Below are 27629 nucleotides of genomic sequence, written 5' to 3' on the forward strand. Positions count from 1 at the left end.
CATGACTCTTGAATAGACACTGGACTCAATTCAGTTATGCCCAACTTAAACTAATGGGCACCCCCACCAACCCAATTTAAAACGAACCCAGAAACAAATAATAAATCAATCAATCAATAATTGCACCGTTAGTCAACGCTCACTCATCATCATTGCTCATCATCATGTCTTAAAAAATAAAAAATAAAAAATAAAATTCCGGTACCACAAACTAATACACAACTAGTCCATATGACGAGTTATAATTAGTGAAGGAGTAATGGTAAGTTACCTCTCCACCAACTACAACTCGCCACATGAATGAGTTGTGCACAAAATTATTTACTAATTTGTAACACCAGAATTTTTCAAAAAAAAAATATCGTCTCTTTTTTTTTTATTTTTTTTTTTTTTTTTTTTTTGTTTTGATAGGAATCGTGTCTCTTTTTTGTTACTTAGTGAGTATTGACTCGTATGACCCGAAATTTCATTTTCCATAATTGCCCATGCTTTTGTAGCTTCTTTGACTAAAACGTCTGTTGGCCTGGATCTTTGAACTGCTGGTAAGGTTAAAATGGTAATCTCAAGAGTCCTAGAATACCCACTTACTATATTTTGGGAACCATGAAACCCGAGTGGCAGAATCCATTACTACATAAAAGACCATACCGGTCTCTCCTCGACCTTGTGATCGATTTTAAAGAAAACCCCAAAGGTACCCTTTTTTTCATTTCATTTGTATGCTCGCTCAACTTCAATTTCTTTATTTCAATTCATTTATATTTTTATTATTGATTGTGAACACTTCTTTATTCTTTAACTCATTAAAACTCTTTTTGTTGTTTTCAACATTATATAATATTTTTGTGTATCCTGTATATGAATTCTGGAATAGGATGATGGTTCTGATACTTACACGGTCACACCAATTTTAGTTTTATGCAGGACTTTAGTTTCCATTGTTTCTGGGTTTCTTTGTAATGGTTTTGTTCTTTGGTTTGGTTTTGATTTGATTGGTGCCTGCTCACACATTTCGTGTTAAACTTAAATCCAAGGACTTTGATATTCTATTTGAAATTGAGTATCTTATTGAATTGTTGTTGCTTTTGAGTCATGCATTTTGTCTGTTTCTTTTTGTTGTGTTGGTGAAGTGTCATGCTTGTAGTTGTTAATACTAATTGTATATTTGTAATTTAATTAACAAAAAGGCAAAATATAAACCAAATTATGGTGTTTGGTTTTGGTTTGGCATGTATTGAATCTGGGTTTATTGTATTCTTTTGTGAAACGGAATCTAGGTAAAGTCTTTCACGTAATGCACAAAATAGTTAAGAAAACAGGTTTTTGTCTTTGTATGTGAAAAGGTTTTAATCAAAGGAGCATTTACTTGCATTGACTTTTGCCAGAGTTACTGTTATTACTCTTAATCATTGTTCTTTCTGTTCTCTGTTTCGCTGTGCTGCTTCTGATCTTCAAGGCTCCTGAATTTTTTAATGCTGTACGATAGAATTTCCTGAAACTAAATATTCTTTTTTCTTTTTTAGTGAATGAGTACTGAATTACCTTGTCATTGCTATACAATTTGATTATTTGTTTTTACATATGAAAACCGGTTCCCCCTATAAAAGAGATTGCTTGCTGGGTTTTATTGAATTATTTGTGGTACTATAAATCTTTTGCATAACCTGTATTGTTCTGAGCTGCTACTTTGAATTTTTCTAAGCTTAGATCTGTCTTTATTTTTCTTCCTTCATTTTTATATGTTGAAATTCTATTGTTCAAAGATACATGGATTGCTGCATGTTAAGGAAACACTCAAATTTACTTGCATTGACTTTTGCCAGAGTTACTGTTATTACTCTTAATCATTGTTCTTTCTGTTCTCTGTTTCGCTGTGCTGCTTCTGATCTTCAAGGCTCCTGAATTTTTTAATGCTGTACGATAGAATTTCCTGAAACTAAATATTCTTTTTTCTTTTTTAGTGAATGAGTACTGAATTACCTTGTCATTGCTATACAATTTGATTATTTGTTTTTACATATGAAAACCGGTTCCCCCTATAAAAGAGATTGCTTGCTGGGTTTTATTGAATTATTTGTGGTACTATAAATCTTTTGCATAACCTGTATTGTTCTGAGCTGCTACTTTGAATTTTTCTAAGCTTAGATCTGTCTTTATTTTTCTTCCTTCATTTTTATATGTTGAAATTCTATTGTTCAAAGATACATGGATTGCTGCATGTTAAGGAAACACTCAACTGAATGCTTCTTTTGTCTCGGTATATGCTATCCGGGAATTGCTGGCAAGTAAACTGCTTCTGATGAACATCTCTGTGTATAAACTGCTCATGGATGATCAGTTAGGGGGACATAAAAAAATGCTATTTTGGTTGGTTTTAATAGATTAAGTATGTGGTCCTAACATCATAAGTTTGATTTCCTAATCCAATCAAGTTTGTTGATTATAATTAAATGGGTGTTATCACATCTCAACTCAACAAAGTGTAAGTCCCATCTAACTGGTGTTTGCTATATAGATGAGTCTTTGACTCTGTGTACAAAAAGTACGAAGGCCTTGTTTTCCCTCTGATATTTGTTTGAGTTAGTATTTTTTTTTTGATCACTTAGACTTGAAACATTATTGTATAAACATAGGTTGGCTGCAGAGTTTAGTAGATAAATTAAATGTCTTCTAAAGTAACCTGTCCTATAGGTTTTTCATCCTATACAATAGCGTTCAATAGTAAGGCAGTAATGCTAGCAGAGGATTTTATAGGTTTCTCCCAATGGCCTGACCACTATAAATAAAAAGGATGAATTAGGCAGGTCCTTGGGAAAGCAATTATGGATTCAACAAGTTCATTATTCATTTTGTTCTTGCAGGTCTTGATCGTATAATTTCAAAGTTGTAACACAAAACTATAAGATTCAAGCACTTGGTGCATAATTATGGTGCGTGGCTTTTAGTCAATGAGATCTAGCTCGAATGACAATTCCTTCTCCAATAAAAAGGGATTTGTAGGCTGAGTTTATGGGTGCAAAGCCTACTAGATGCGAGTGTAACTTAGCAAAAAAAAAATTGGTGATTGCCTTTTATCTAGAGTAACCATTTGTTCTTGAATGCCATTTTTCATTTGAACACAAGACACATTTTTTGTTTATTTGACAAACTTCCAATGGTTGTGGTTATTACTAGCTCATTTAACAATTCAATAGTCTGTTGGTGATGTTCTTTTTTTAGTTCACTGGGTCTTATTCTGCTTCTGTGGTGATTTATGTGCCATTAAAGTCATCAGTGATATAATAAATCCTACTCTTCTATGAACAGTGCTCAATGTAGAAAGTGCGCGTCTACTCACACTTACGATGTTTCTAAACAATAGCATCTTTTTTTCCAGTTAAAGATCAGACAGAAAGGCAATAATGCTGTTTGGCCAATTTCATACAATTTAGCGTACATTCATATGCATACATATAGCTGTGAGGATCCACTTCTTTCATAGTCATTCTCATCTCCTTGAATTTTCAGATGGAAGAGCAACATTCTCAAGGCAGGCAGATTATTGAAATCGGTGTGGATGTTCCTACTGGAGAGGGGAGCACTGTAGGGGGTAAGTTTTGTGGGGAAGCACCCTGTGGATTCTCGGATGCTGTATCCAACTCTAAGGATGCTAAAGAACGATCAAGCTCAATGCGCAAGCTTTTAATTGCAGTGGCACTTTGTGTTGTCTTCATGAGTGTTGAAGTAGTTGGTGGCATCAAAGCTAACAGTCTAGCAATATTGACTGATGCAGCACATTTGCTTTCAGATGTTGCAGCTTTTGCTATCTCCTTGTTCTCCATATGGGCTGCTGGCTGGGAAGCTACTCCCAGTGTGGATGTTCCTACTGGAGAGGGGAGCACTGTAGGGGGTAAGTTTTGTGGGGAAGCACCCTGTGGATTCTCGGATGCTGTATCCAACTCTAAGGATGCTAAAGAACGATCAAGCTCAATGCGCAAGCTTTTAATTGCAGTGGCACTTTGTGTTGTCTTCATGAGTGTTGAAGTAGTTGGTGGCATCAAAGCTAACAGTCTAGCAATATTGACTGATGCAGCACATTTGCTTTCAGATGTTGCAGCTTTTGCTATCTCCTTGTTCTCCATATGGGCTGCTGGCTGGGAAGCTACTCCCCGTCAGTCCTATGGATTTTTTAGGATTGAGATCCTTGGTGCTTTGGTTTCTATCCAACTCATTTGGGTGCTTGCAGGGATTTTGGTATATGAAGCCATTGTTAGACTTATTAATGACACAAGTGAGGTGAATGGCTTTCTAATGTTTCTTGTTGCTACATTTGGTTTGGTGGTTAATATCATCATGGCTGTGTTATTGGGCCATGATCATGGCCATGGACATGGTGAACATGGTCATAGTCATGGTATTAGCCACAGCCATGGAATGACAATTTCTGCTCATCATCATCATGAGGAGCACCCAGGAGATGAGCATCATCATGCTCATGACGGTCCTGCACACCAACATGCTCATGAAGATCCTTCACACCATCATGGTCATGAAGATCCTGCACACCAACATGCTCATGAAGATCCTGCACACCATCACGCTCATGACCATCATGGAGATCTTGCTGAGCCACTGCTGGATAAACCAGAAAATGCACATGAAAAGAAGAAAAGGAATGTAAATATACAGGGAGCTTATCTCCATGTACTCGGGGACTCCATCCAGAGTATCGGAGTAATGATTGGAGGGGCAATCATATGGTATAAGCCTGAGTGGAAGATAGTTGATCTGATATGCACCCTAATCTTTTCTGTTGTAGTATTGGGGACTACATTCCAAATGCTGCGGAGCATTCTTGAAGTCCTGATGGAGAGCACACCTAGAGAAATTGATGCAACAAAGCTCGAGAAGGGACTATTAGAAATGGAGGAAGTGGTGGCCATTCATGAGCTACATATATGGGCTATCACGGTGGGGAAAGTCCTGTTGGCATGCCATGTCAAAATCAGGCCAGAAGCAAATGCAGACATGGTGCTAGACAATGTGGTAAACTATATCAGAAGGGAATATAACATCAGTCATGTAACTGTACAGATAGAGCGTTAGCAGGCTCTTTACAGGGGAAATTATCTTGGGGGAAAGTTTAAATGTGTCCATGCCTCATATTTCTAAGTGACTGCTTCATACTCTTTCTGGTAGTAGGTGTTACACTTCTCAAAGGTGGGACTGATTTTGAGCACTAAAATTGATTTTAAGCAGCAGATTTCTCTCATTTCATCAAACATGCAAATGTTAGTATCTAAGAACTTCTCTTTTGTGCCTTGGAATTTACATATATTATTTCCTTCAGCTGGTAAAGTAGAAATGCATTCTTTACTACCACCAAGGATATGCATCAGCTAACACAAATTTGTCTATACTGCCCATTTCGGAGTGTCACAAAGAGTATATAGATTGGTTTGTGCCTGGGAAAAAAATTTATTCAACTATTTTAACAAGAAAACCTTATAAAGAAAAAAATAGTTAAACCTCCTAATATAATCCACTCTTCAAGGAAGTACTACTTCAGATTTAGAAAAATTAGAATTGAAACTTTGATGGCAGAATGCCAATATTGTTTCCAATGTGCACTTCGGGAGCTTTTAGTAGTTTAACAAGCACCAGGCCGCCAGTTACAATGGGTGGGAACAACTGAACAAGAACCATCTCTTTATTGTGGCACTTGAATGAGATGGGGATATATCCCTCCCTAGAACACAAAAGAGCCCATTTGCTAAATTATGGGCAACAAAACTAGCTTCCTTGTATCCATGAATAACAAACCCAATCAGTGAAGGAATTTAAAACAACTTTACTATCATCTAAAATATGTTTGATAGCCCATTGGGGATCCAAGCATGATTTTTGAAGTGAGTGAGTATCATTAAGGGTCTGTTTGATTTGAGAGATGAAAAATTGGGAGAATAGAAAATGATGAGATGATGGAAAAGTAGGAGGATAGAAAAGATTTTAATTTCTCTCCTTTCTATTTGGCTAGGAATGGAAAAGTGGAGGTATAAAAAAAGTTAGTTTGTATAAATTTACTTATACACCTTTGTTAAAAAATGATGGCCAATTAAAACAAAAAAGTGACAAACAACCAAAAAAAAAAGAAGGTAATCACCCAATTTATTAAAAAAATAAAAATCATGTCTCCAAAAAAAAAAATTCATGTCTAGTTAAACAAAAAAACAAAAGAAAAACAAAACAGCTATTACACCCATAGCCGCCCCCCCCCCCCCCCAAAAAAAAAAGGCAACATCTAGGGAAAAAAAAAAAAAAAAAAAAGAAGAAAGGAACTGGATATGGACATTTTTGTCTATTAAGCAGCTCATTTTCTCCATTCAATTTTCTCTTCATTTTGAGGAGAAATTTTTTTGGTGGCCCGATAGAAAACACTGCACCTCACATTTATTTTCCTTCATCCCCACCTTCAAAAAAGTTTTCCTTTCCATTTTCTTTCCAAAGTTTTCCATCTACCCTATTTCACCTCCAAACAAGAGCAGCGCCACCCTGACCTAAATTATATATATATATATATAATAATTTAAAATTTTTTATTTGTCTACCCTTAAAAAAAATTTTGGAAACACCCTTAGTTTTTTTTTTTTTTTATGCCAATAAAATTAAATTTTGCTTCATAATTTGTTCTACATTCAGTGAATGAATGATTGTTTGATTGTGTATGTTAAAATAAATGTAGCTTGTAACATTGATAATGAGACTATTATGCATCGATTTCAAAATATGAAAACTCGTAGAATGCAATTGTAAACTTTATGTATTTGCCTGCTTTTTTTTTTGTTGTTATTGTCAATATATGAATTTTTCTTTTTATTAAATTGTATAATTTATATTTATTAAGGAACACTATGAGAAAAACTCTTGAAGCCGCCACTACCTCCAAATAAACACACTCTAAAAGTGTCTACTTCGCATATAATTTGTTCATAACCTGCATTTATAGTTGTAGAGGCAACATATTTTAGTTTTCTTTTGCTCTCTTTACTAGTGGTATAGCTTTATACATACATGCCTTATTTCCTTTCGACATGAGAAGTATTTTTCAACCTGAAAAAGGGAATCCGAGATTGAATCAAGCATTAGCTGACACCGAGTATTGGGGTCAACCACAAACTAGTTTTAGTTTCAAATGACTCCAACATCAGATGGAGTGAAGTTCATCCAGTTACTGCCGATAGAGTAAGCTCAGCATAAGTGAAACTTGTCAATTACTTTGTACCATGCCTTGTTTCTAGAAAATTGCAACAGCATCCTCAGTACATTTACATGGCTGTTGGTGACCACAAGAAACTGGACAAAAACCAATTGAGCAGAAGCTCCACCTTATAAGTTAAGGATTAGGTTTATAGATTCCATTTCCAATGACTTCAGGGGTAATTCTAAGACTTACTATCTCTCATTATTTTGTTCACGTGCAGTGAATTTAATCCTTTTTGTGCTGAACCGCTTGAAGACAAGTCCAAAAGAGAATGCCTCTAGTTGTGTGGCTATAGAGGTGTGCCCAATAGTTTTCTAGAGATATGGAGGCCACGGTTCCAAAAGATAAGATTCCTAAACATTATCAAGTGAGATTGGGTGTTTTCAAGTAGGGGATTTCATTGGATTGAATTTGTCTTCTTTGTAAATTGAGTGTGTCATACATATCTGCTTCTTAAGTTGTAAACACAATCATAATTCATAAACAAATCTTTCTACTTTCAAATTGTAAAATATGAATGGATGATTGAGTTGTTGCATCATTTCCTATTATGCTGATGAAGTGAGACTGGTATCACATGTGAAATGGTTACCAAAGCAAATCATAGAAGAAATAGGAAATCGCCTTATAGGACAAGGTACATGTTCATATAACAGGTGACATAGTCACTGAGGTCTAAAGATAAATTAGAAAAAGGTGGCCCTTCAAAATGTGTTTTTTTGTTAGACTTCTCAGAACATGATGGTTTGTGATACTGTATAGTGCCTTGATACTCGGGTAATCCAGGTTATTTCTTCCCACGTTTTAGAGGTCGGTGTCGAACCAAAAAGGCCATTTTCTCTGCAAGAATAATTTTTTGGACCTACTTAGAAAACTGGGATTCTAGGCTCTTTGGAACAATGACAGCTCAATCATCTTATCTATATAATTTTAGCTTATCTTGTAATGCCTACTCATTAGAGCAACAAACCATGGATTGGTTTAATATAAATATGTTTTTGTCCTTCCTACTTAAGGTGTGTATAGCCTACTTTGATTGAGAGCAAGTTTTATTGGCGTATTTTATAGTCAATCATCATCGTAAAAGAGCTGCGGAATGATTGTGAGGAATTGAATGGAGAAAAAATATAAATTCGATCTTGGATTCAATCCTATCATCTGTTCCCCTTTAAGACAAAATTTCTGTTCCCGACACAATTAATGCAAATTATGCCCACAACTAGCGGTACAGGTCCCATATAAAAAGAAAAAAAAAATCAATTATTGAGAGTGAATGCAATGAAACCAGACAATTTTTTGAGACATCTAGCTAAATAAAATGACTGACAATTTCGTGAGACACCAAGGACTCTCGTCTATGGATGAAAATACGAATGCGTGACCGAGGTTTAACTGTACTTGAGCTTTAATTGTTGAACCTAATTGTCAGCGAATGTCTTTCTAAGATACTTACGATTTTTCATTTTCAATTTTATGTTGCATAGAATTATTTACATGCTATAAATATACTGTCCCACAACTTGAATTCACGCCATTCCCTTACTCCTTCAAACATTTAAGCTCCGTTTGTGAGTTCATAAAGAAATAGAATGGAATGTAATAGTATAATCATAAGGGAATGGAATGCTATGAGAGTTTATAAGGGAAGGAAATGAAATGATCATAAGGGAATAAAAAATAATGGAATTAAATTGAATTGAATATATTTAAGTGAGAAAAGAATGGAATGGAATAGAATTAAGTAACCTTGATTGGATATTTTAAAATAAAAGAATGGAAATAAATGAAAATGAATGGAATGTAAGTAATCTTGTTTGGAAGCAGCATGAAAGAAATGAAATGGAATGGAATCATTTTATGACAATATTACTATTAGACCCCTATTTTAAAATAAAGAGTTGAATATATAGAGGTATTTTGAGAATTTTAGTAACAAAATCATTAAATCTAATTCTATTCTCTCCCATTCCTCTCAATTTTTTGGGAAATTAAAATTTAAGATTTTAAAGTAATAGAGAGGAATAAGTGTTCCATCTTATCTATTCCATTCCCCTCCACTTAAAACTCTCAAATAAGAGAATGGAAGAATATTCTAAAATGATTCTTTTCATTCCTTTCCATTTTATTTCATTCCCTCCTTCCAAACAAGGTCTTAAGTAAGGGAAATGAATAAAATGGAATTAAGTAACCTTGATGAAATGCTTTAGAATGAAGGAATAGAAATGAATGAAAATGAAGGGAATGTAAGTAATTTTGTTTAAAGGCAACATGGAGGGAATGAAATTGAATCATTTTATGACAATATTACTGTTAGACCCCTATTTTAAAATAAAAGATTAAATATATAAGGGTATTTTGGGAGTTTTAGTAAAAAAAATCATTAAATTCAATTATATTTCCTCATATTCCTCTCAATTTCAAAGAGAATAAAAATTTGAGATTTTAAGGAAATAAAGAGGAATGAGTGTTCCCTCCTACCCATTCCATTCCCTCCCACTTAAACTCCCAAACAAGGGAATGAGTTTTTCATTTCTTTCATTAAAACTCTCAAATAAGAGAATGGAAGAATATTCTAAAATTATTATTTTCATTCCTTCCCATTCCATTCCATTCCATTCACTTCTCCCAAACGAGACCTTAGTACATGGAAAGGTACCAATTTGTTCAAATGGTGCAGTGATTCATTCTAAACCTTTGAACTTACACTCCTATAATAAACACTATCTCAAAATTTATGCAACTTTTAACGGATATAGTTTGCTACTACTCAAAAAAATTTATTGAAAAAAACTCTATTTCAAAATCTATTTTCAACCTTCACCTTACCATTCAAAATTAGCGATTAGTGCACTATTCTCTTAAGGGGAAAAAAATAGTGCACTGTTATCATTTTAGTGACTGCTTGGTTGGATAGTTCGGTGGACTAAAATGTTAAAATTATTTTCAATACAAAAATTAATCAATTAGTTTGCAATGTCCATGCTAATCAGTCAACTAATTTATTGATTACAATTAACACGGGTTTTTATTACTATGTTAGTGATGATGGCAAAATCTACAACATAACATATTTTTAATATTACTTATTTAAATTAGCAATATTTTCAAGTTATTTAGGAATTAATTTTTTTTTTTAAATGATTTTTCAAAATATGATTTGAGCTAATATTTTAACACTTAGAATCATATTTTTGGAAAACATGATTTAAAAAATAATCAGATCATCAAATAGTTTTAAAACAATGTTAATTTATATATTTTGATACTAACATTTGAAATTTGCTATAACACTTAAGTAGTGACAAGTGCAATTATTTTTTTGCGTTTGGTTGGATCAAAATGGACAATATGTCTTCTCAAAAAAGGAAAACGTACATATATGATTGATCAAAATGGGACAATATGGCTAGTTTAATGATTCTCTTTTGGCTAAGTAAAGCTTAGAGACTGTTGCAAAACAAGATGTCTCTTTTCTATAGAGTTTTCAAGGCTTGCTTCTTTCCCAATTGCACAATCATGAAGGCTAAAGATTCAAGATCCGGGTCCTATGCACGAAGAAGTATACTCAAAGGGAGAGATGTGATTCAAAGGGGTTTGTGTTGTCAGATTGGAAGGTGATTGAAAAACAATAATTAAAGCCTTTACAGAAGATGATGATTCTTTTAACAACTTATGGTTTGTTGATCTAAGATGCAAAGGTTTGTTCTAGATCCTTTACTCAATTATGTTACTCTCACACTAGTAGAAAAGATAATATGGTTGCACACAGTCTAACTAGGTATGCAATAAAGTCTCAAATTATGTTGTGTAGATGGAGAATGTTCCACCACAACCCTTAATGTAATTCAGGCTGATTTAGCTGCATTTTCTGAATAAAAATTTTCAGTCTTTCCACTAAAAAAAAAATAAATAAATAAAATAAGAGCATTTCCATGTGATGCATATTAACTAATAAAAAATAAATGATAACATAAAACCACTGTAGATTGCATGATGAAAGATATGAGTTTTTTTTTTTTAAATTATTTTTATGTATATGAGATGGTATGTTAATTAAAAATATTGTGAACTTATTGTAAATTTTTATTGTGTTGTTAACTTTATTGGAAAGAATTACATGTAATTCTGACAATAAAAAAAAAAAATATATATATATATATATATATATTGGAAACCAAGAAAGTCGATACCGTACCGGTACTGGCCGTACTGGCCGGTATGTACCGTACCGGTTGCAAACTGGTATCGAAACATTAACGTTTCATACCGGTTTAAATACCGGGTGTACCGGCCATACCGGCCAATTTCGGGCCATACCGGGCGTACCAGTCGGTACAGAAAAAAAGTTTTTTTTTTTTTTTAAAGTTTTGTAATTTTTGAATTTTTGTTAGGGAAAAATGATAATTTATTTGCATTAACTTATTAGTATTATTTGTTTTCTTAGTATGCAATGGTAGCTTTTAAGCTTTCTATTTTTTATATTGTGTGTTTTTTTTTTCTTTTAATTGATACTAAAGTCTAAAACTATGAATAATTAGTTTTGAATTGAGAAAATATTTATGGTAAACTTTTATATTTATTATAATATATATACACACACATACATACATATATATATATATATATATATTTATTTATAAATATAAAAAATAGCGGTAAACCCGAAACGGTACACCGGTATTGACCGATATCTGAAATATATCGTACCGCTGGACAAATCGGTACAGCCTCCGGTACGATATTGACTCTCTTGTTGGAAACATGTGTAGCATGAATTTCATTATCAAAACAATAAATTATCTTCAAAATAAATAATAAAATTTCATGGAATTTTTTATAATGGATTTCATGCAAAATAGTTTTTTTTTTTTTTTTTTAATTATTGCAAGTTTGAGTAACAAAGTTTCATCTAAATTAAATTATCTTAATAATTTTAATTGGATGGAAGAGGATAAAATTATAAGGGAATGGAAAAGAAATTGTTTTTGGATGTAAAGGAGAAGAGAAAGAAAAGAAAGAGAATGTCTTTTACACTTTTATCATTTTAAATTATAAAGTAATGAGGATATAAAAGAAATTTTACACAAAAAGTCAAAACTTTCTAAGGGTATAAAAGTAATTTTACAAATTTGGAGAGAGTAAAAAAATGAAAAATTGGTGGGATCCATGAAAACCATTTCTCTCCCCTCTTCCTTTTTCTCCTCTCTTTCCTTTCAATCAAACAAATGAATTTGAGTCTATTATCTTCCATTCTCTCCCATTCCTTCTAACCAAACATAGTGTAATGGATATAACTCTTCCAACTATGTTTGTTTGTGGCATAAGGCAAGTAGGACGTCCTTCCATTGACCTGTCAAACGTGCCTGCTCACGACATAATGATGATGGAAGGGCCAATATCCAAGTTTCGATGATGGACGACCGACCTAATGGCCAAAGAGACATAAACAAGGGTAGTTTATAATGAGATCCTCAAATGAAAAGACAAAATCTCCTTAATTCGAGGGGTAATATTCTCACCCAATTAACCTACAATTTTAAATCATTAGTATCCCGAGAATTGTGTCTCGCATAAATACCATAGCCCACATTTTGCCATGACTTTAGATGATGGGAAAGAATAATGGAAGGAGTCGCAATGAGAGACCTCTATATAAGCATCAAACCACACCACCCCAAGGTTTGAGAGAAAGGCCCTAGAACCCTTTTTTCCCTACAAATTTTGGTTTTTAGTGAGTTTTGACTTAAGCATTGGAGGAGTTTAGGTTAGCACAGCATCTATGCTCTCCAATTGAATTTCATGTTTTATTACAAGTCTTTCACGACTTTTGTTTGGATGAGTTGCTTACTAAGATCCTTCGCATCATCATTAGTATGTTACATATTACATAAGAGTAATTTGATAATTAAAAGAAAAAACCAATTGTTGAGACATAATTTTGTTAATGTTTGGGTAATTCTTGAAGTTCATGGATATACAATTTCAAATTATAAGGACTGGAAATATGTTTCATTTTCACCCAAATTTTAGAGGATCCTTTTTTTTTTTTTCCATAGCAAAAATAATCCTCAACACATTATAAATACATTAAAATTATTTAACTAATTCTATTTCTACACTAGGTAAAACTGTGTTATATATATATATATAACTAATTCTATTTATACACTAGGTAAAACTTTTACATTAAAATTATTTAACTAATTCTATTTCTACACTAGGTAAAACTAATTCTATATAGTTTATTACTATTCTAGGTAAAACTTTATCACTTTTGTTTTAAGAAGTTTAGATTATTCTTTTTAATTATGGAGTTCTATTAATAAAATTTAAAAATATTTTGTTATTTTTTTAAAATTATTTTAAAATTTAACATTACTTTTAGTTTTGACAAAAAAAAATCAGTTTTATAAGGTAGGTTTAGGGCATATAACATAATATTTTATTTTATTTTGTCTTCTATTAACAATTTTTTGTTCCAATTTGATAATTTTGTGAAATATTTTCTTTACATGGCATATTCATTCTAATTAAACTGCGCATTATATGGCAATACTGTTATATTAAGTCTCCATTTATATATATATATATATTTTTTAATTATCAAATTCTCTTTTTTGTATGAATTACATGCCCTTAATTCAAGTATAACTAATTAGCTTCATATCTTGATATCATCTTTTTAATGGAATTTCCACTTGATTTTTTTTTTATTAAGATTATCAAATCCTTAAATAATATTGGCATCTTTGAATTATAATAGTAAATTGAAATTTTTATCATTATTTATGCTTATAGATTTTGACTAATTAAGATTAGTATTTATTATATCATTGGCAATTTGACACATGGCTATTCTAACTAATAGATTAAAAAATGAAAATAAAAATAAGCATGTAAATAGTAGTTCTTAATCACATATGAAGGATCCTATCAACTTCATATATTGTGTTAAATTCCTTATTCTAACCCAAATAGGATTACAAAGCTTGTTGATGAAAAAATATATATTATTTTTATTATTTTCCTATTGAATTTTGAAAATCATATCAATAATAATTATAAACAGAGTTTTTGCTAAATAAAGTTTTTGTTTTTTGAGAAAGGCTAAATAAAGTTAAACCTAGCAAAGTAGTCCCACGTAGGAAGAAAGCATCTTATGTACTAGATATATACATACTTATTCTAATAGTGCATGTGACCCATACATGGTAAGAAAGAAAATTATCCTCTCTATTTCAAGTTTTTTCAATTCGTCTATTTCACGGTTCATATTAAATCTTACAAATCTAAAGGTGTAAGAGCATTCACATCTAGTTATTTATAATCTCTATTTTAATCTTCCAAAACTTCAACTTTTAAAGAATTTTTTTTTAAATAATCATTTTTGTAATACACTATACATATCATTCTCCATTTCGCAATATATCATATTAAAACAATCTAAAATAGCTATTTTAAAATATTTGTTTTATCCCAACAAAGCCCACCCTAAACAAAGCCGAAACATACAAAACAAATCCAAACAAATCTAAGACACCCACCCAAAACATACAAATCAAACCCAAACCGTTTATCTTCACTTTCGACAATGCCCAGCACAAATCCATCAAAATATCTATCAAAATACCCAAATACCCAAACTTAGCTCCTTTTACCACCCACGATATCGTTGCTCGTGTGAGAGAGATGCAAGAGGAAGAGAATATTATTGTAGCTTTTGTATTATTTCGTTTTGCAAAAAGAGTGATCGAATGTAGCATGTTTTCTTCTCTTTTTATTTGCAATAGCTTTTATAATAGTAACAGCTCCAATTTAGAAAATCTAATGTGAATGTTATCTTATACAAAAATTTAGTGTGCCTTTGGGTGGAAATTAAAAATTAAAATTATTTTACTATTTAGTTTATTTTTACTACTATTTATGGGCTCAATTATATTTTTTTGCACTATTCATAGATTCCATTATACTATTTCAACTAACTTTTACATTTATTTACAGTACTTTCAACAATAATTTTTCAATTTCAACAAAATAAACTGTATCCAAACACATTTATCTTCTCAATAATAAAAAAGATTCATATATTCAAATTATGAGATAATAACCTTTACTTTAACGAGATGATAACTCCAACACATGAAACATATGTCTTACTAGCATGTAGCCCTACAAACATGGGGCTGACATATAAATGAGACATAAGTCTCTTTTTTTTGGAGAAACAAATGAAACATAAGTCTGATTTGGGCACATACAAAACTTTCGCCACTTTTAACTAGGTGCAAGGCCGTTCGCAAGGTAAATAACAAGATTTAAAAAATAAAAAAAATTCACCCATGTGCAGGTGTAAATGGTAGGTAACAGTAAATAAGAGAAACATTATGGACAAAAGATAGGAGATCGAATTGGGAAAAAGTGGGAAACGGGAATGACCTATCATCAGACTAGTGAGGACTGAGGAGCATGAGATGACACAATCCATAGAAGGACTTTCCGAAGCCTTTCTTTCTTTCTTTCCTTTTTTTATTATTTTTCCCTCTCTCTTTGCCGTACTCTCTCTTCCAGCTCTCTGAAGAGAGAGAAAGAGAGTCCCCACAACTGTCTGTCCCCGCTGCCGGACAAAACTGCCTCCGCCAATAATGCTTGGGACCTTGTAAACCAGACAACCCTACCTTTCTTCTCTCTCTCTCTCTCTCTCTCTCTCTTCTGCTAAGTCTCACCAACTCCCAGAGTTTCAAGTATATCGGTTATATCTTCAAACTCACTTGAGTAATTTCCACCCTTCATTTCTTACCACATCCCTTTCTGTTTCCATTTTCTTCACCTTTCTATTAACCCTTCTTCACCTCTCCCCAAGCCCTATTTCTAGTTCTTGTTACTCTCTCTCTCTCCTTCAGTGTGAGTTCTTCGAAGCAAAGCATTTAATATATTCTATTTAAGGGTATCACTAGCATGTAGTTTCTGGAACAAATGTATAAATCGTGGGCTGTGGATATGGGGTCTCGTTCTGCTTCTTGGAGGTTACATTTATTACAATTGTTTTGTTAGTATCACTATATGGAATGTTGGCCACTGAGGGAGAGAGAGAGAGACATAGAATTTAAGGCATACTGTAACAACTACTGCTTAGCTGTGATGGAGAGGCTCCAAGGACCCATGAATCCCTGTGTATGTTAATATTACTACCAAGCTCATTTCGTACTCTATATTTCTATATATCTTTCCCTTTTCTTGAACCCCTTCTCTAGAATCAAGAAATGGACTACATTTACTTCTCAAAATGCTTGTATTTAATGCCTTGTGTTATTTTCCTGGAAAAGCTAACATATTCCAGGCTGTTTTCCTCTTTAATATTCTATTCTCGTCCACTTTTGTTCTCTTTTCACTGGGGAGACTGGAACCCCCCAACCCAATACATGAAAGTGTTTATCTTGCTCCCGTTGGAGGTTGGGTTTAAACTTTGTAGCCCAGAGAAGAAAATTTCTTCTTCTTTTTTTTCCCCTCTTCTTTTATAGTCTAATTTTCTGTTTTTTTTTTCTTTGCAGTTCTTTGGGGACCATTCAGACCTGGGTTGTTTAGAGCAAGAATTTGTGACCACGGAAAGCTTGAAAATTGAGGAAGAAGCAGCACACTTTTCAAACTCAATGTTAGAGGACAAAATGCCATTTCTTCAGATGCTACAGAGTGTGGGATCCCCTCACTTTTTGCCTTTCAAAGAGCCTAGTTTTCAAACACTGTTGAGATTGCAACACCTAAAGAAGCCTTGCGAGGTTTACACCTATTTTCCTGAAATGGAAACCCAAATTCAGGCCCTAGAGCTTGAGAGCTGTGTCACCAATGACATAGTAGAGCTACACTCACCAATGAAATCCGAGACCATGCACATTCAACACCCACATTCAGCTTCATATCTCGAAGCTACTGTGAGCTCAGAGTGCAACCAAGAAAAACCCAACTCAGCTGAAAAACATTGCATAGAAAGTAACTCGGGCTCTCCACCTCCTTGGGCTAACCCACAATCCTGGCCTAAACACACCCAGTTCTCCAAATCTCTACCAATAGTTACACGGGAGAGAAAAAAGCGAAAGCGAGCAAGACCAACCAAGAACAAAGAAGAGGTAGAGAACCAGCGCATGACCCACATTGCTGTGGAACGCAACCGGAGACGCCAAATGAATGACCATCTCAATGTCCTCAGGTCTCTCATGCCCGCCTCCTATATTCAAAGGGTAATAATATATCATTAAATTCTATAAAGTTCCAATCTTTAGTTTTACAATTTTGAAGGATTGAAGCTTTCTTCGTTTTGTTTAAAATTAAGGGTGACCAAGCTTCTATTATTGGAGGTGCAATAGACTTTGTGAAGGAACTAGAGCAGCTACTTCATTCCCTAGAAGCACAAAAGAGAATGAGAAAAAACAAAGAAGGAAACGAAAGCTCCACTGTGGTCCCATCTGATGGCTTCTTTATTTTGCCACAATGTAGAATTGGTTCTGATGAAGGAAATTGTGGAGAAGAGGTGAAGGCAGAGAACAAGTCTGAGGTGGCGGAGATAGAAGTGACAGTGATTCAAACTCATGTTAACTTGAAAATTCATAGCCAAAGGAGGCCTGGCCAGTTGCTCAAAGCCATTGTTGCATTGGAGGATCTTAGGCTCACAGTTTTGCACCTTAACATTACCTCCTCGGAGAGCTCAGTACTTTACTCTTTCAATCTCAAGGTATTATTCTGTCTTTTCCTGTTTCTTTTTAGTCAACCATTCTGACTTGAAGATCAAGCAACCCTAGTACTAGTTACTTTTTCTTTTCCTGCATAATTTTAAGAGTATCTGTTATATTAATATATTGTAGTATTATTTTGGACTGGTGTGATTTGGTGTGGGTTTTGAATGTGGCTGGCGATGCAGATGGAGGATGAGTGTAAATTAGGATCTGCTGATGAGATTGCAAATGGAATTTCCACTTGATTTTTTTTTTTTATTAAGATTATCAAATCCTTAAATAATATTGGCATCTTTGAATTATAATAGTAAATTGAAATTTTTATCATTATTTATGCTTATAGATTTTGACTAATTAAGATTAGTATTTATTATATCATTGGCAATTTGACACATGGCTATTCTAACTAATAGATTAAAAAATGAAAATAAAAATAAGCATGTAAATAGTAGTTCTTAATCACATATGAAGGATCCTATCAACTTCATATATTGTGTTAAATTCCTTATTCTAACCCAAATAGGATTACAAAGCTTGTTGATGAAAAAATATATATTATTTTTATTATTTTCCTATTGAATTTTGAAAATCATATCAATAATAATTATAAACAGAGTTTTTGCTAAATAAAGTTTTTGTTTTTTGAGAAAGGCTAAATAAAGTTAAACCTAGCAAAGTAGTCCCACGTAGGAAGAAAGCATCTTATGTACTAGATATATACATACTTATTCTAATAGTGCATGTGACCCATACATGGTAAGAAAGAAAATTATCCTCTCTATTTCAAGTTCTTTCAATTCGTCTATTTCACGGTTCATATTAAATCTTACAAATCTAAAGGTGTAAGAGCATTCACATCTAGTTATTTATAATCTCTATTTTAATCTTCCAAAACTTCAACTTTTAAAGAATTTTTTTTTAAATAATCATTTTTGTAATACACTATACATATCATTCTCCATTTCGCAATATATCATATTAAAACAATCTAAAATAGCTATTTTAAAATATTTGTTTTATTCCAACAAAGCCCACCCTAAACAAAGCCGAAACATACAAAACAAATCCAAACAAATCTAAGACACCCACCCAAAACATACAAATCAAACCCAAACCGTTTATCTTCACTTTCGACAATGCCCAGCACAAATCCATCAAAATATCTATCAAAATACCCAAATACCCAAACTTAGCTCCTTTTACCACCCACGATATCGTTGCTCGTGTGAGAGAGATGCAAGAGGAAGAGAATATTATTGTAGCTTTTGTATTATTTCGTTTTGCAAAAAGAGTGATCGAATGTAGCATGTTTTCTTCTCTTTTTATTTGCAATAGCTTTTATAATAGTAACAGCTCCAATTTAGAAAATCTAATGTGAATGTTATCTTATACAAAAATTTAGTGTGCATTTGGGTGGAAATTAAAAATTAAAATTATTTTACTATTTAGTTTATTTTTACTACTATTTATGGGCTCAATTGCATTTTTTGGTACTATTCATAAATTCCATTATACTATTTCAACTAATTTTTACATTTATTTACAGTACTTTCAACAATAATTTTTCAGTTTCAACAAAATAAACAGTATCCAAACACATTTATCTTCTCAATAATAAAAAAGATTCATACATTCAAATTATGAGATAATAACCTTTACTTTAACGAGATGATAACTCCAACACATGAAACATATGTCTTACTAGCATGTAGCCCTACAAACATGGGGCTGACATATAAATGAGACATAAGTCTCTTTTTTTTGGAGAAACAAATGAAACATAAGTCTGATTTGGGCACATACAAAACTTTCGCCACTTTTAACTAGGTGCAAGGCCGTTCGCAAGGTAAATAACAAGATTTAAAAAATAAAAAAAATTCACCCATGTGCAGGTGTAAATGGTAGGTAACAGTAAATAAGAGAAACATTATGGACAAAAGATAGGAGATCGAATTGGGAAAAAGTGGGAAACGGGAATGACCTATCATCAGACTAGTGAGGACTGAGGAGCATGAGATGACACAATCCATAGAAGGACTTTCCGAAGCCTTTCTTTCTTTCTTTCCTTTTTTTAATTATTTTTCCCTCTCTCTTTGCCGTACTCTCTCTTCCAGCTCCCTGAAGAGAGAGAAAGAGAGTCCCCACAACTGTCTGTCCCCGCTGCCGGACAAAACTGCCTCCGCCAATAATGCTAGGGACCTTGTAAACCAGACAACCCTACCTTTCCTCTCTCTCTCTCTCTCTCTCTCCTGCTAAGTCTCACCAACTCCCAGAGTTTCAAGTATATCGGTTATATCTTCAAACTCACTTGAGTAATTTCCACCCTTCATTTCTTACCACATCCCTTTCTGTTTCCATTTTCTTCACCTTTCTATTAACCCTTCTTCACCTCTCCCCAAGCCCTATTTCTAGTTCTTGTTACTCTCTCTCTCTCCTTCAGTGTGAGTTCTTCGAAGCAAAGCATTTAATATATTCTATTTAAGGGTATCACTAGCATGTAGTTTCTGGAACAAATGTATAAATCGTGGGCTGTGGATATGGGGTCTCGTTCTGCTTCTTGGAGGTTACATTTATTACAATTGTTTTGTTAGTATCACTATATGGAATGTTGGCCACTGAGGGAGAGAGAGAGAGACATAGAATTTAAGGCATACTGTAACAACTACTGCTTAGCTGTGATGGAGAGGCTCCAAGGACCCATGAATCCCTGTGTATGTTAATATTACTACCAAGCTCATTTCGTACTCTATATTTCTATATATCTTTCCCTTTTCTTGAACCCCTTCTCTAGAATCAAGAAATGGACTACATTTACTTCTCAAAATGCTTGTATTTAATGCCTTGTGTTATTTTCCTGGAAAAGCTAACATATTCCAGGCTGTTTTCCTCTTTAATATTCTATTCTCGTCCACTTTTGTTCTCTTTTCACTGGGGAGACTGGAACCCCCCAACCCAATACATGAAAGTGTTTATCTTGCTCCCGTTGGAGGTTGGGTTTAAACTTTGTAGCCCAGAGAAGAAAATTTCTTCTTCTTTTTTTTCCCCTCTTCTTTTATAGTCTAATTTTCTGTTTTTTTTTTCTTTGCAGTTCTTTGGGGACCATTCAGACCTGGGTTGTTTAGAGCAAGAATTTGTGACCACGGAAAGCTTGAAAATTGAGGAAGAAGCAGCACACTTTTCAAACTCAATGTTAGAGGACAAAATGCCATTTCTTCAGATGCTACAGAGTGTGGGATCCCCTCACTTTTTGCCTTTCAAAGAGCCTAGTTTTCAAACACTGTTGAGATTGCAACACCTAAAGAAGCCTTGCGAGGTTTACACCTATTTTCCTGAAATGGAAACCCAAATTCAGGCCCTAGAGCTTGAGAGCTGTGTCACCAATGACATAGTAGAGCTACACTCACCAATGAAATCCGAGACCATGCACATTCAACACCCACATTCAGCTTCATATCTCGAAGCTACTGTGAGCTCAGAGTGCAACCAAGAAAAACCCAACTCAGCTGAAAAACATTGCATAGAAAGTAACTCGGGCTCTCCACCTCCTTGGGCTAACCCACAATCCTGGCCTAAACACACCCAGTTCTCCAAATCTCTACCAATAGTTACACGGGAGAGAAAAAAGCGAAAGCGAGCAAGACCAACCAAGAACAAAGAAGAGGTAGAGAACCAGCGCATGACCCACATTGCTGTGGAACGCAACCGGAGACGCCAAATGAATGACCATCTCAATGTCCTCAGGTCTCTCATGCCCTCCTCCTATATTCAAAGGGTAATAATATATCATTAAATTCTATAAAGTTCCAATCTTTAGTTTTACAATTTTGAAGGATTGAAGCTTTCTTCGTTTTGTTTAAAATTAAGGGTGACCAAGCTTCTATTATTGGAGGTGCAATAGACTTTGTGAAGGAACTAGAGCAGCTACTTCATTCCCTAGAAGCACAAAAGAGAATGAGAAAAAACAAAGAAGGAAACGAAAGCTCCACTGTGGTCCCATCTGATGGCTTCTTTATTTTGCCACAATGTAGAATTGGTTCTGATGAAGGAAATTGTGGAGAAGAGGTGAAGGCAGAGAACAAGTCTGAGGTGGCGGAGATAGAAGTGACAGTGATTCAAACTCATGTTAACTTGAAAATTCATAGCCAAAGGAGGCCTGGCCAGTTGCTCAAAGCCATTGTTGCATTGGAGGATCTTAGGCTCACAGTTTTGCACCTTAACATTACCTCCTCGGAGAGCTCAGTACTTTACTCTTTCAATCTCAAGGTATTATTCTGTCTTTTCCTGTTTCTTTTTAGTCAACCATTCTGACTTGAAGATCAAGCAACCCTAGTACTAGTTACTTTTTCTTTTCCTGCATAATTTTAAGAGTATCTGTTATATTAATATATTGTAGTATTATTTTGGACTGGTGTGATTTGGTGTGGGTTTTGAATGTGGCTGGCGATGCAGATGGAGGATGAGTGTAAATTAGGATCTGCTGATGAGATTGCATCGAAAGTTCATCAAATATTCAGCCTTATCAACGGTAGCTGATTGTTCAAAGACTCAAAGCAAATAGAGAGGCAGCCGACTTCATTGTTTGGAGAGGGTAGGACTTTTAGGATATGGCAAAAACAAAAACAAAAAAAAACAAAATGGGATAGAGAGATTAGAATATGAAAAATGTATGGTGCTTTATGGGATGGGGCCATGGGGGTATCGGGGAACAGAGGGCACCTTCAAATCCATTGCCCCCATTTCTTCTAGGCTGTGTGAGTTGTACCACATATGCAATGGGTGCAGTGCAGGACAAAACAGATGATGTTTACAGCCTAAACTGAAAAGTTCCCATGTTCTTAGCTTCTCTTTTTTCTTTTCTTTTTGTTTAAGAGACCCCATGTTCTTAGCTTAATTAATAATAAATGTTTAATTTATTTTTTTATTTTAGGGGGGTGTAAACTGTAGCATAGATATTTAGAATGGGGTCCCGCATGCTCGGTTAATGAGGCTTGGTTTGAAACATTGAATATTTTCAGATTCTCATCATGACATATATTGCGAATGATGCTTCTGTTTTTTACATTGACTTTTGGAGCTTACCGTACAAAATATAGATATTTCATCATTATATATTTGTCCTTCAGGCTTCTAGGCCTTTTTGGGTTTTTTCCTTAGGTAATGATCATCTCCATTCTGCATATGGGTTTTTGGTCTTTTGGGTTCTAACTTTCTAAAGAATTAAAATGAAAAAGTTTATCTTTAAATCTATTTGGAGAAAAATTCTTTTAATCCACTATTAATAAAATTAGCTAAAATGCATTACTTAATGTGATTTGTTTAAATAATGCACGTTAATGGTTTTATAAATTGCCACGTAATGGAATGAAGAAGAATTTTCCAAATTAATTTAGAAGAAAACTTTATCCAAAAAAAAAAGAAGAAGTACTAGTTTAGATTCCAATTATGGTAAATTACTAATTTTAGCAAATTAATCAATTAAGCCTAGATAATTTAATTAGCCAATCACATAGTTGCGTGGATATACACAAAAACCCACACACCCAACACAAGATGTGTTATAGAGAAAAACCTAAAACGGGCTTAAACTCTCTTATGTTCTACCAATCGAATCAAAATTTGCTAACAAAGATAGCTGCAATACAGTACTCTTGTAGACCTTCAAGTTTTAAATAAGTGTAGATGTACTTGAGCTTCCAACTTTTGCTGGAACTTGATTGCACCAACTCTTTCTTTTCACTGGCGTCGGATTCTACAAGTTGGGTTGTCAATCACTGGTCCAAGCACTTAGGCATTTCAAGGCCTCTTGAAGATTTCTTAGGATTGCTTCTTTGATTTCCAGCTCCAAGCTTCAATTCATGATCACTTAAGGTATCAAGGTGTATGGCTTGGGTCTCCTCTCCGTGAATGAGGCAATTTGGAGAGGGTAAAGGTATTGAGATTACAATGAGTTTTGCTCTAATGGTGTCAATAGCTCTCTCACTCTTCAATATGAGAATTTGGTGTAAAAATAGTGGGCTTTATGAGATTTATAAAATGATTAATTGGATGGGAACAATAGAGGATTAAACCAACTAAATTTTCTTAAGTTCTTAAACTCGCTAGACCAAAAGTCATGTGAGTTTCAAGTAAAACTCTGTTTGTTGAATTTTTAAAATTGTTCACTTTGCTTGAAATTCACCTGGCATCCCAAGTTTGCTCAAGCGAAATTGTTGATATTGCAACTTCAACTTCAAATTTTAATCCTCTCATCTCAAAATGCAATACAGCTCAATAAAACACAAATGCATGAAATCAATTTTGCAAAATACAATGAAATTTGCCATGGAATATGCTAACTCAACAAATATCCTTAAAAAAAATAATCAAGCCTTGTAACAAAATTAGTACTTTTTTGTGTTTTCAATAGAGATGTTTAGCGTTTAAATCTCGTCTTCCTCAATTATTGAAAGAAAAATTTTACAAAATTAATTAAAAAAAAAAAACACCTTCTAATTGTGCTCATTTTTATCTAGGTTCTACAAAGAATGAAGAAATTTCTTTGAGATGAATTTATTTTAAAATTGAAAATATTTAATTCGAGCCTATTTCTTGTGCATTATAAATATTTGGTTTTATTGCCTAGAAAGTTGCGTTTGATTTTCTTTTAGTCAATTTATTTATTTAAAATTATTTTCTCACTTTTCAATAAATAAACAAGTAGAAAATACGGTATGTAAAATTCATTGATTACCTAATTACTTCATGAAGGATGCCAGCTACTTTAAATTCTAAATTTGTTTTTTGGTATTTTAAAAGTTATATTATTATCCGATTTACAAAATAGTATGTATTTAACTTTAAAACTAAAAAACTGATCTCTTAACTTCATTTTTTTTTTCTACGTAAATAAAATAATCCATTAGTGTTAAATAAACTTTCATCAAAATAGTTGGAGATAAGTCTACCAAATAGCATCAAGATTGGAATTCTCAACTATGTTAAATATCTTTTATATCTACATGGGATTTTACATAAACAGGCCTATATAATGTTGTTTGTGAGGTAGGAATTTGAACTTATCTCTCTCTCTCTCTCTCTCTCTCTCTCTCTCTCTCTCTCTCTCTCTATATATATATAATATATATATATACTTCATCTACTTATTTTTTTATCTATTATTTTCTCTTTTTAAAATTTTCTTTTCCCTATTCTTAGAAAAAAAAGACAAAAAAAAACAAAAACAAAAAACAAAAATTCTTCTCTCCCTATTAGTTCACACCTACTATTACACTTTTTTTTTTTTTTTAAATATAATCACTATTGTTATACTTCTTCCAACATTTCCCCTCCCTTTTTGCCTTTTTATCTCCTCATTACTCTTTACTTTACCGTTACACTTCTTTTATCCTTTTATCTTTCTTATGATTTGACTTTTTTCTCTCTATTTTATTTTGTATAAATTTGATATCATTTGTCCATTCAATCCATATTTTTTCCACACAAAAACTATGAGCTCTCTCTCTCTCTCTCTCTCCTTTTTTTTTTGGTGGATTTTTGTTCTTTAATTTCTTATAACTCTAATTAAATTTGAAGATTTTTTTTTTAATATGTGTTTTGGTATTGTGTTTTATTTTTTAATTTCTAATCAAAAAGTTTTCTCTTTCCCTTCTATAGCTTTGATTGAATTTTGGTTTGGGTTAGGGTTGATACTTAGTTCTTTTGTGGAAATAGGTATTTGAATTTATATCAAAACACAATTGACATGGTTATGAATTTGAATATACCTACCAATTGTTTAAGTAATAAGTTACTATTATAAAGTTTATTTTTTATTCTTTTAATTTTATTTTAATTTTGATTACGATAACATTATAATTTTGTGATGAGTTTTGATTATTATGATAATTTCCTTATTCCTTAAGCGATGAGAGTTTTGAATAATAAATTTGAAATAAAATTTAGTTGTATAATAGGCAAATATAATACACTACAATAGAAATTATAAGAATATGATTCACCTTAAAAAAATAGTAACCAAACACAAAAATATGTGTGTGTGTGTGTGTGTATATATATATATAGAATGGTGTATTTGTACAGATAAAAAATATATAAAAAATATTTATAGAAATTTTTTTTAAATAGATAATACTCGAAATAATTATTATTTTTTATATATTATACTCTATTACATAATATTTATATCTTCATACATCGCTTGAGTCTGCCGTTAATTATGAATAAAACAGAGTTGCATCCCATGGTAAAGATATATGGATAATTACAATATTTCCTTGCTTGTTTGTCTTGTTGTCTTTTTATTTTTATTTTTTGTAAGTTTGTATATTATCGGGATCTTCTTGACATCTTATTCATGCTAGTTGGACTGTCATGGAGACCGGTTCTATCACTTCTACTAAAATCGTGCCCTCACTAGTCAGATTCAGATTGAAATAACACATAGCAGAAAAACCGTATTGGGTGAGACACGCATGGCATTCTCTGCTATGCGAATGCATGGTTGAAAATGGCCTTTTTTTTTTTTTTAATAATATTTATATCTTCATACATCGCTTGAGTCTGCCGTTAATTATGAATAAAACAGAGTTGCATCCCATGGTAAAGATATATGGATAATTACAATATTTCCTTGCTTGTTTGTCTTGTTGTCTTTTTAGTTTTATTTTTTGTAAGTTTGTATATTATCGGGATCTTCTTGACATCTTATTCATGCTAGTTGGACTGTCATGGAGACCGGTTCTATCACTTCTACTAAAATCGTGCCCTCACTAGTCAGATTCAGATTGAAATAACACAGCAGAAAAACCGTATTGGGTGAGACACGCATGGCATTCTCTGCTATGCGAATGCATGGTTGAAAATGGACTTTTTTTTTTTTAATAATGAAAATGGACTTTTTTTTGGTCACAACTTCATCAAGAAATAATAATGTAAAAGACAAATTATGAGTGACGTGGTCGCGGTGGAAGCTTTGTTGACGAGAATGAATGGCCAAAGTCAAATAGAAAAGAGCATTTGGCAAATCCTATTCCCAATTTCCCATCCCACACACCAAAGTGCCAGAGAGAGAGAGGCTTTCAGTCTTTTAGAAAGGAGAGAGATGCACAGTGCAGGAGCAAGCTCATATCCCCATGTGAAAAAGTATAAAGGGGCAAATTACCCTCCTAGTTTTTCTTTTTGGTCTTCGTGTTTTCCTTTTCACAGGCTTTTTTTTTTTAATAACTATTTTGTGTTTTTTTTTTCTTCGGTTTCTCCAAGGGTTAGTCTCAATCTCCTAGCATACAATTGAGGTCCCTTTTCCCACTCCTACAGCCCCATGATAACAACCTTTTTCTTGGTTTTATTCCTAAAGAGAACCTTTTTCATTCCAATTCCAAATTGAGTCAATGCCAATCGGCTGTCTAAAACTGTTCTTTCAACAGGGATGATTAATTAATAATTACCTCCATTCATTACATTTTTTCATCAATATTCATGTTTTGTAGCACGATATATTGCTTTCCCATGAACCAAATTAAGCTAGAAAGACCAGAATCTAGTTTAATATTAAGGATAATTTAATCTCTCTTTAGAAGTTGAGCCTCAAAGTCCACATATAATACTCCATTAACCTTATAAATTAAGTGTTGCCACAACCTCGGGCAACACATTGAAACATTATTAGC

General features: G+C 33.1%; 3 protein-coding genes across 4 annotated transcripts; all 3 read left to right on the forward strand.

Annotated features, from left to right (window-relative positions):
• The first annotated feature begins 607 nt into the window (after nt 1-607).
• On the forward strand, nt 608-5328 carry LOC112008536 (metal tolerance protein 1). The gene is made up of 4 exons (XM_065759939.1): nt 608-694; nt 2862-2930; nt 3508-3589; nt 3887-5328. The coding sequence occupies exons 2-4, from the start codon at nt 2928-2930 to the stop codon at nt 5083-5085; spliced, it is 1284 nt and encodes a 427-aa protein (XP_065616011.1). The 5' UTR covers nt 608-694; nt 2862-2927; the 3' UTR covers nt 5086-5328.
• A 10612-nt stretch (nt 5329-15940) lies between these two features.
• Nucleotides 15941-18209, forward strand: LOC136061743 (transcription factor bHLH67-like). Its single transcript, XM_065759936.1, has 4 exons — nt 15941-16411; nt 16789-17472; nt 17565-17963; nt 18150-18209. The coding sequence occupies exons 1-4, from the start codon at nt 16301-16303 to the stop codon at nt 18207-18209; spliced, it is 1254 nt and encodes a 417-aa protein (XP_065616008.1). The 5' UTR covers nt 15941-16300.
• A 1784-nt stretch (nt 18210-19993) lies between these two features.
• On the forward strand, nt 19994-23023 carry LOC112008533 (transcription factor bHLH67). Of its 2 annotated transcripts, none has more exons than XM_024040857.2 (4): nt 19994-20675; nt 21053-21736; nt 21829-22227; nt 22414-23023. In XM_024040857.2, the coding sequence occupies exons 1-4, from the start codon at nt 20565-20567 to the stop codon at nt 22495-22497; spliced, it is 1278 nt and encodes a 425-aa protein (XP_023896625.2). In that variant the 5' UTR covers nt 19994-20564; the 3' UTR covers nt 22498-23023. The 2 variants fall into 2 exon arrangements, with proteins under 2 accessions (XP_023896625.2, XP_023896624.2); XM_024040856.2 differs by lacking the exon at nt 19994-20675 and adding an exon at nt 20704-20953.
• Nucleotides 23024-27629: the final 4606 nt, after the last annotated feature.

Source organism: Quercus suber, unplaced genomic scaffold (assembly GCF_002906115.3).
Source record: "Quercus suber isolate HL8 unplaced genomic scaffold, Cork oak 2.0 scaffold_347, whole genome shotgun sequence".
Classification (NCBI taxonomy): domain Eukaryota; kingdom Viridiplantae; phylum Streptophyta; class Magnoliopsida; order Fagales; family Fagaceae; genus Quercus; species Quercus suber.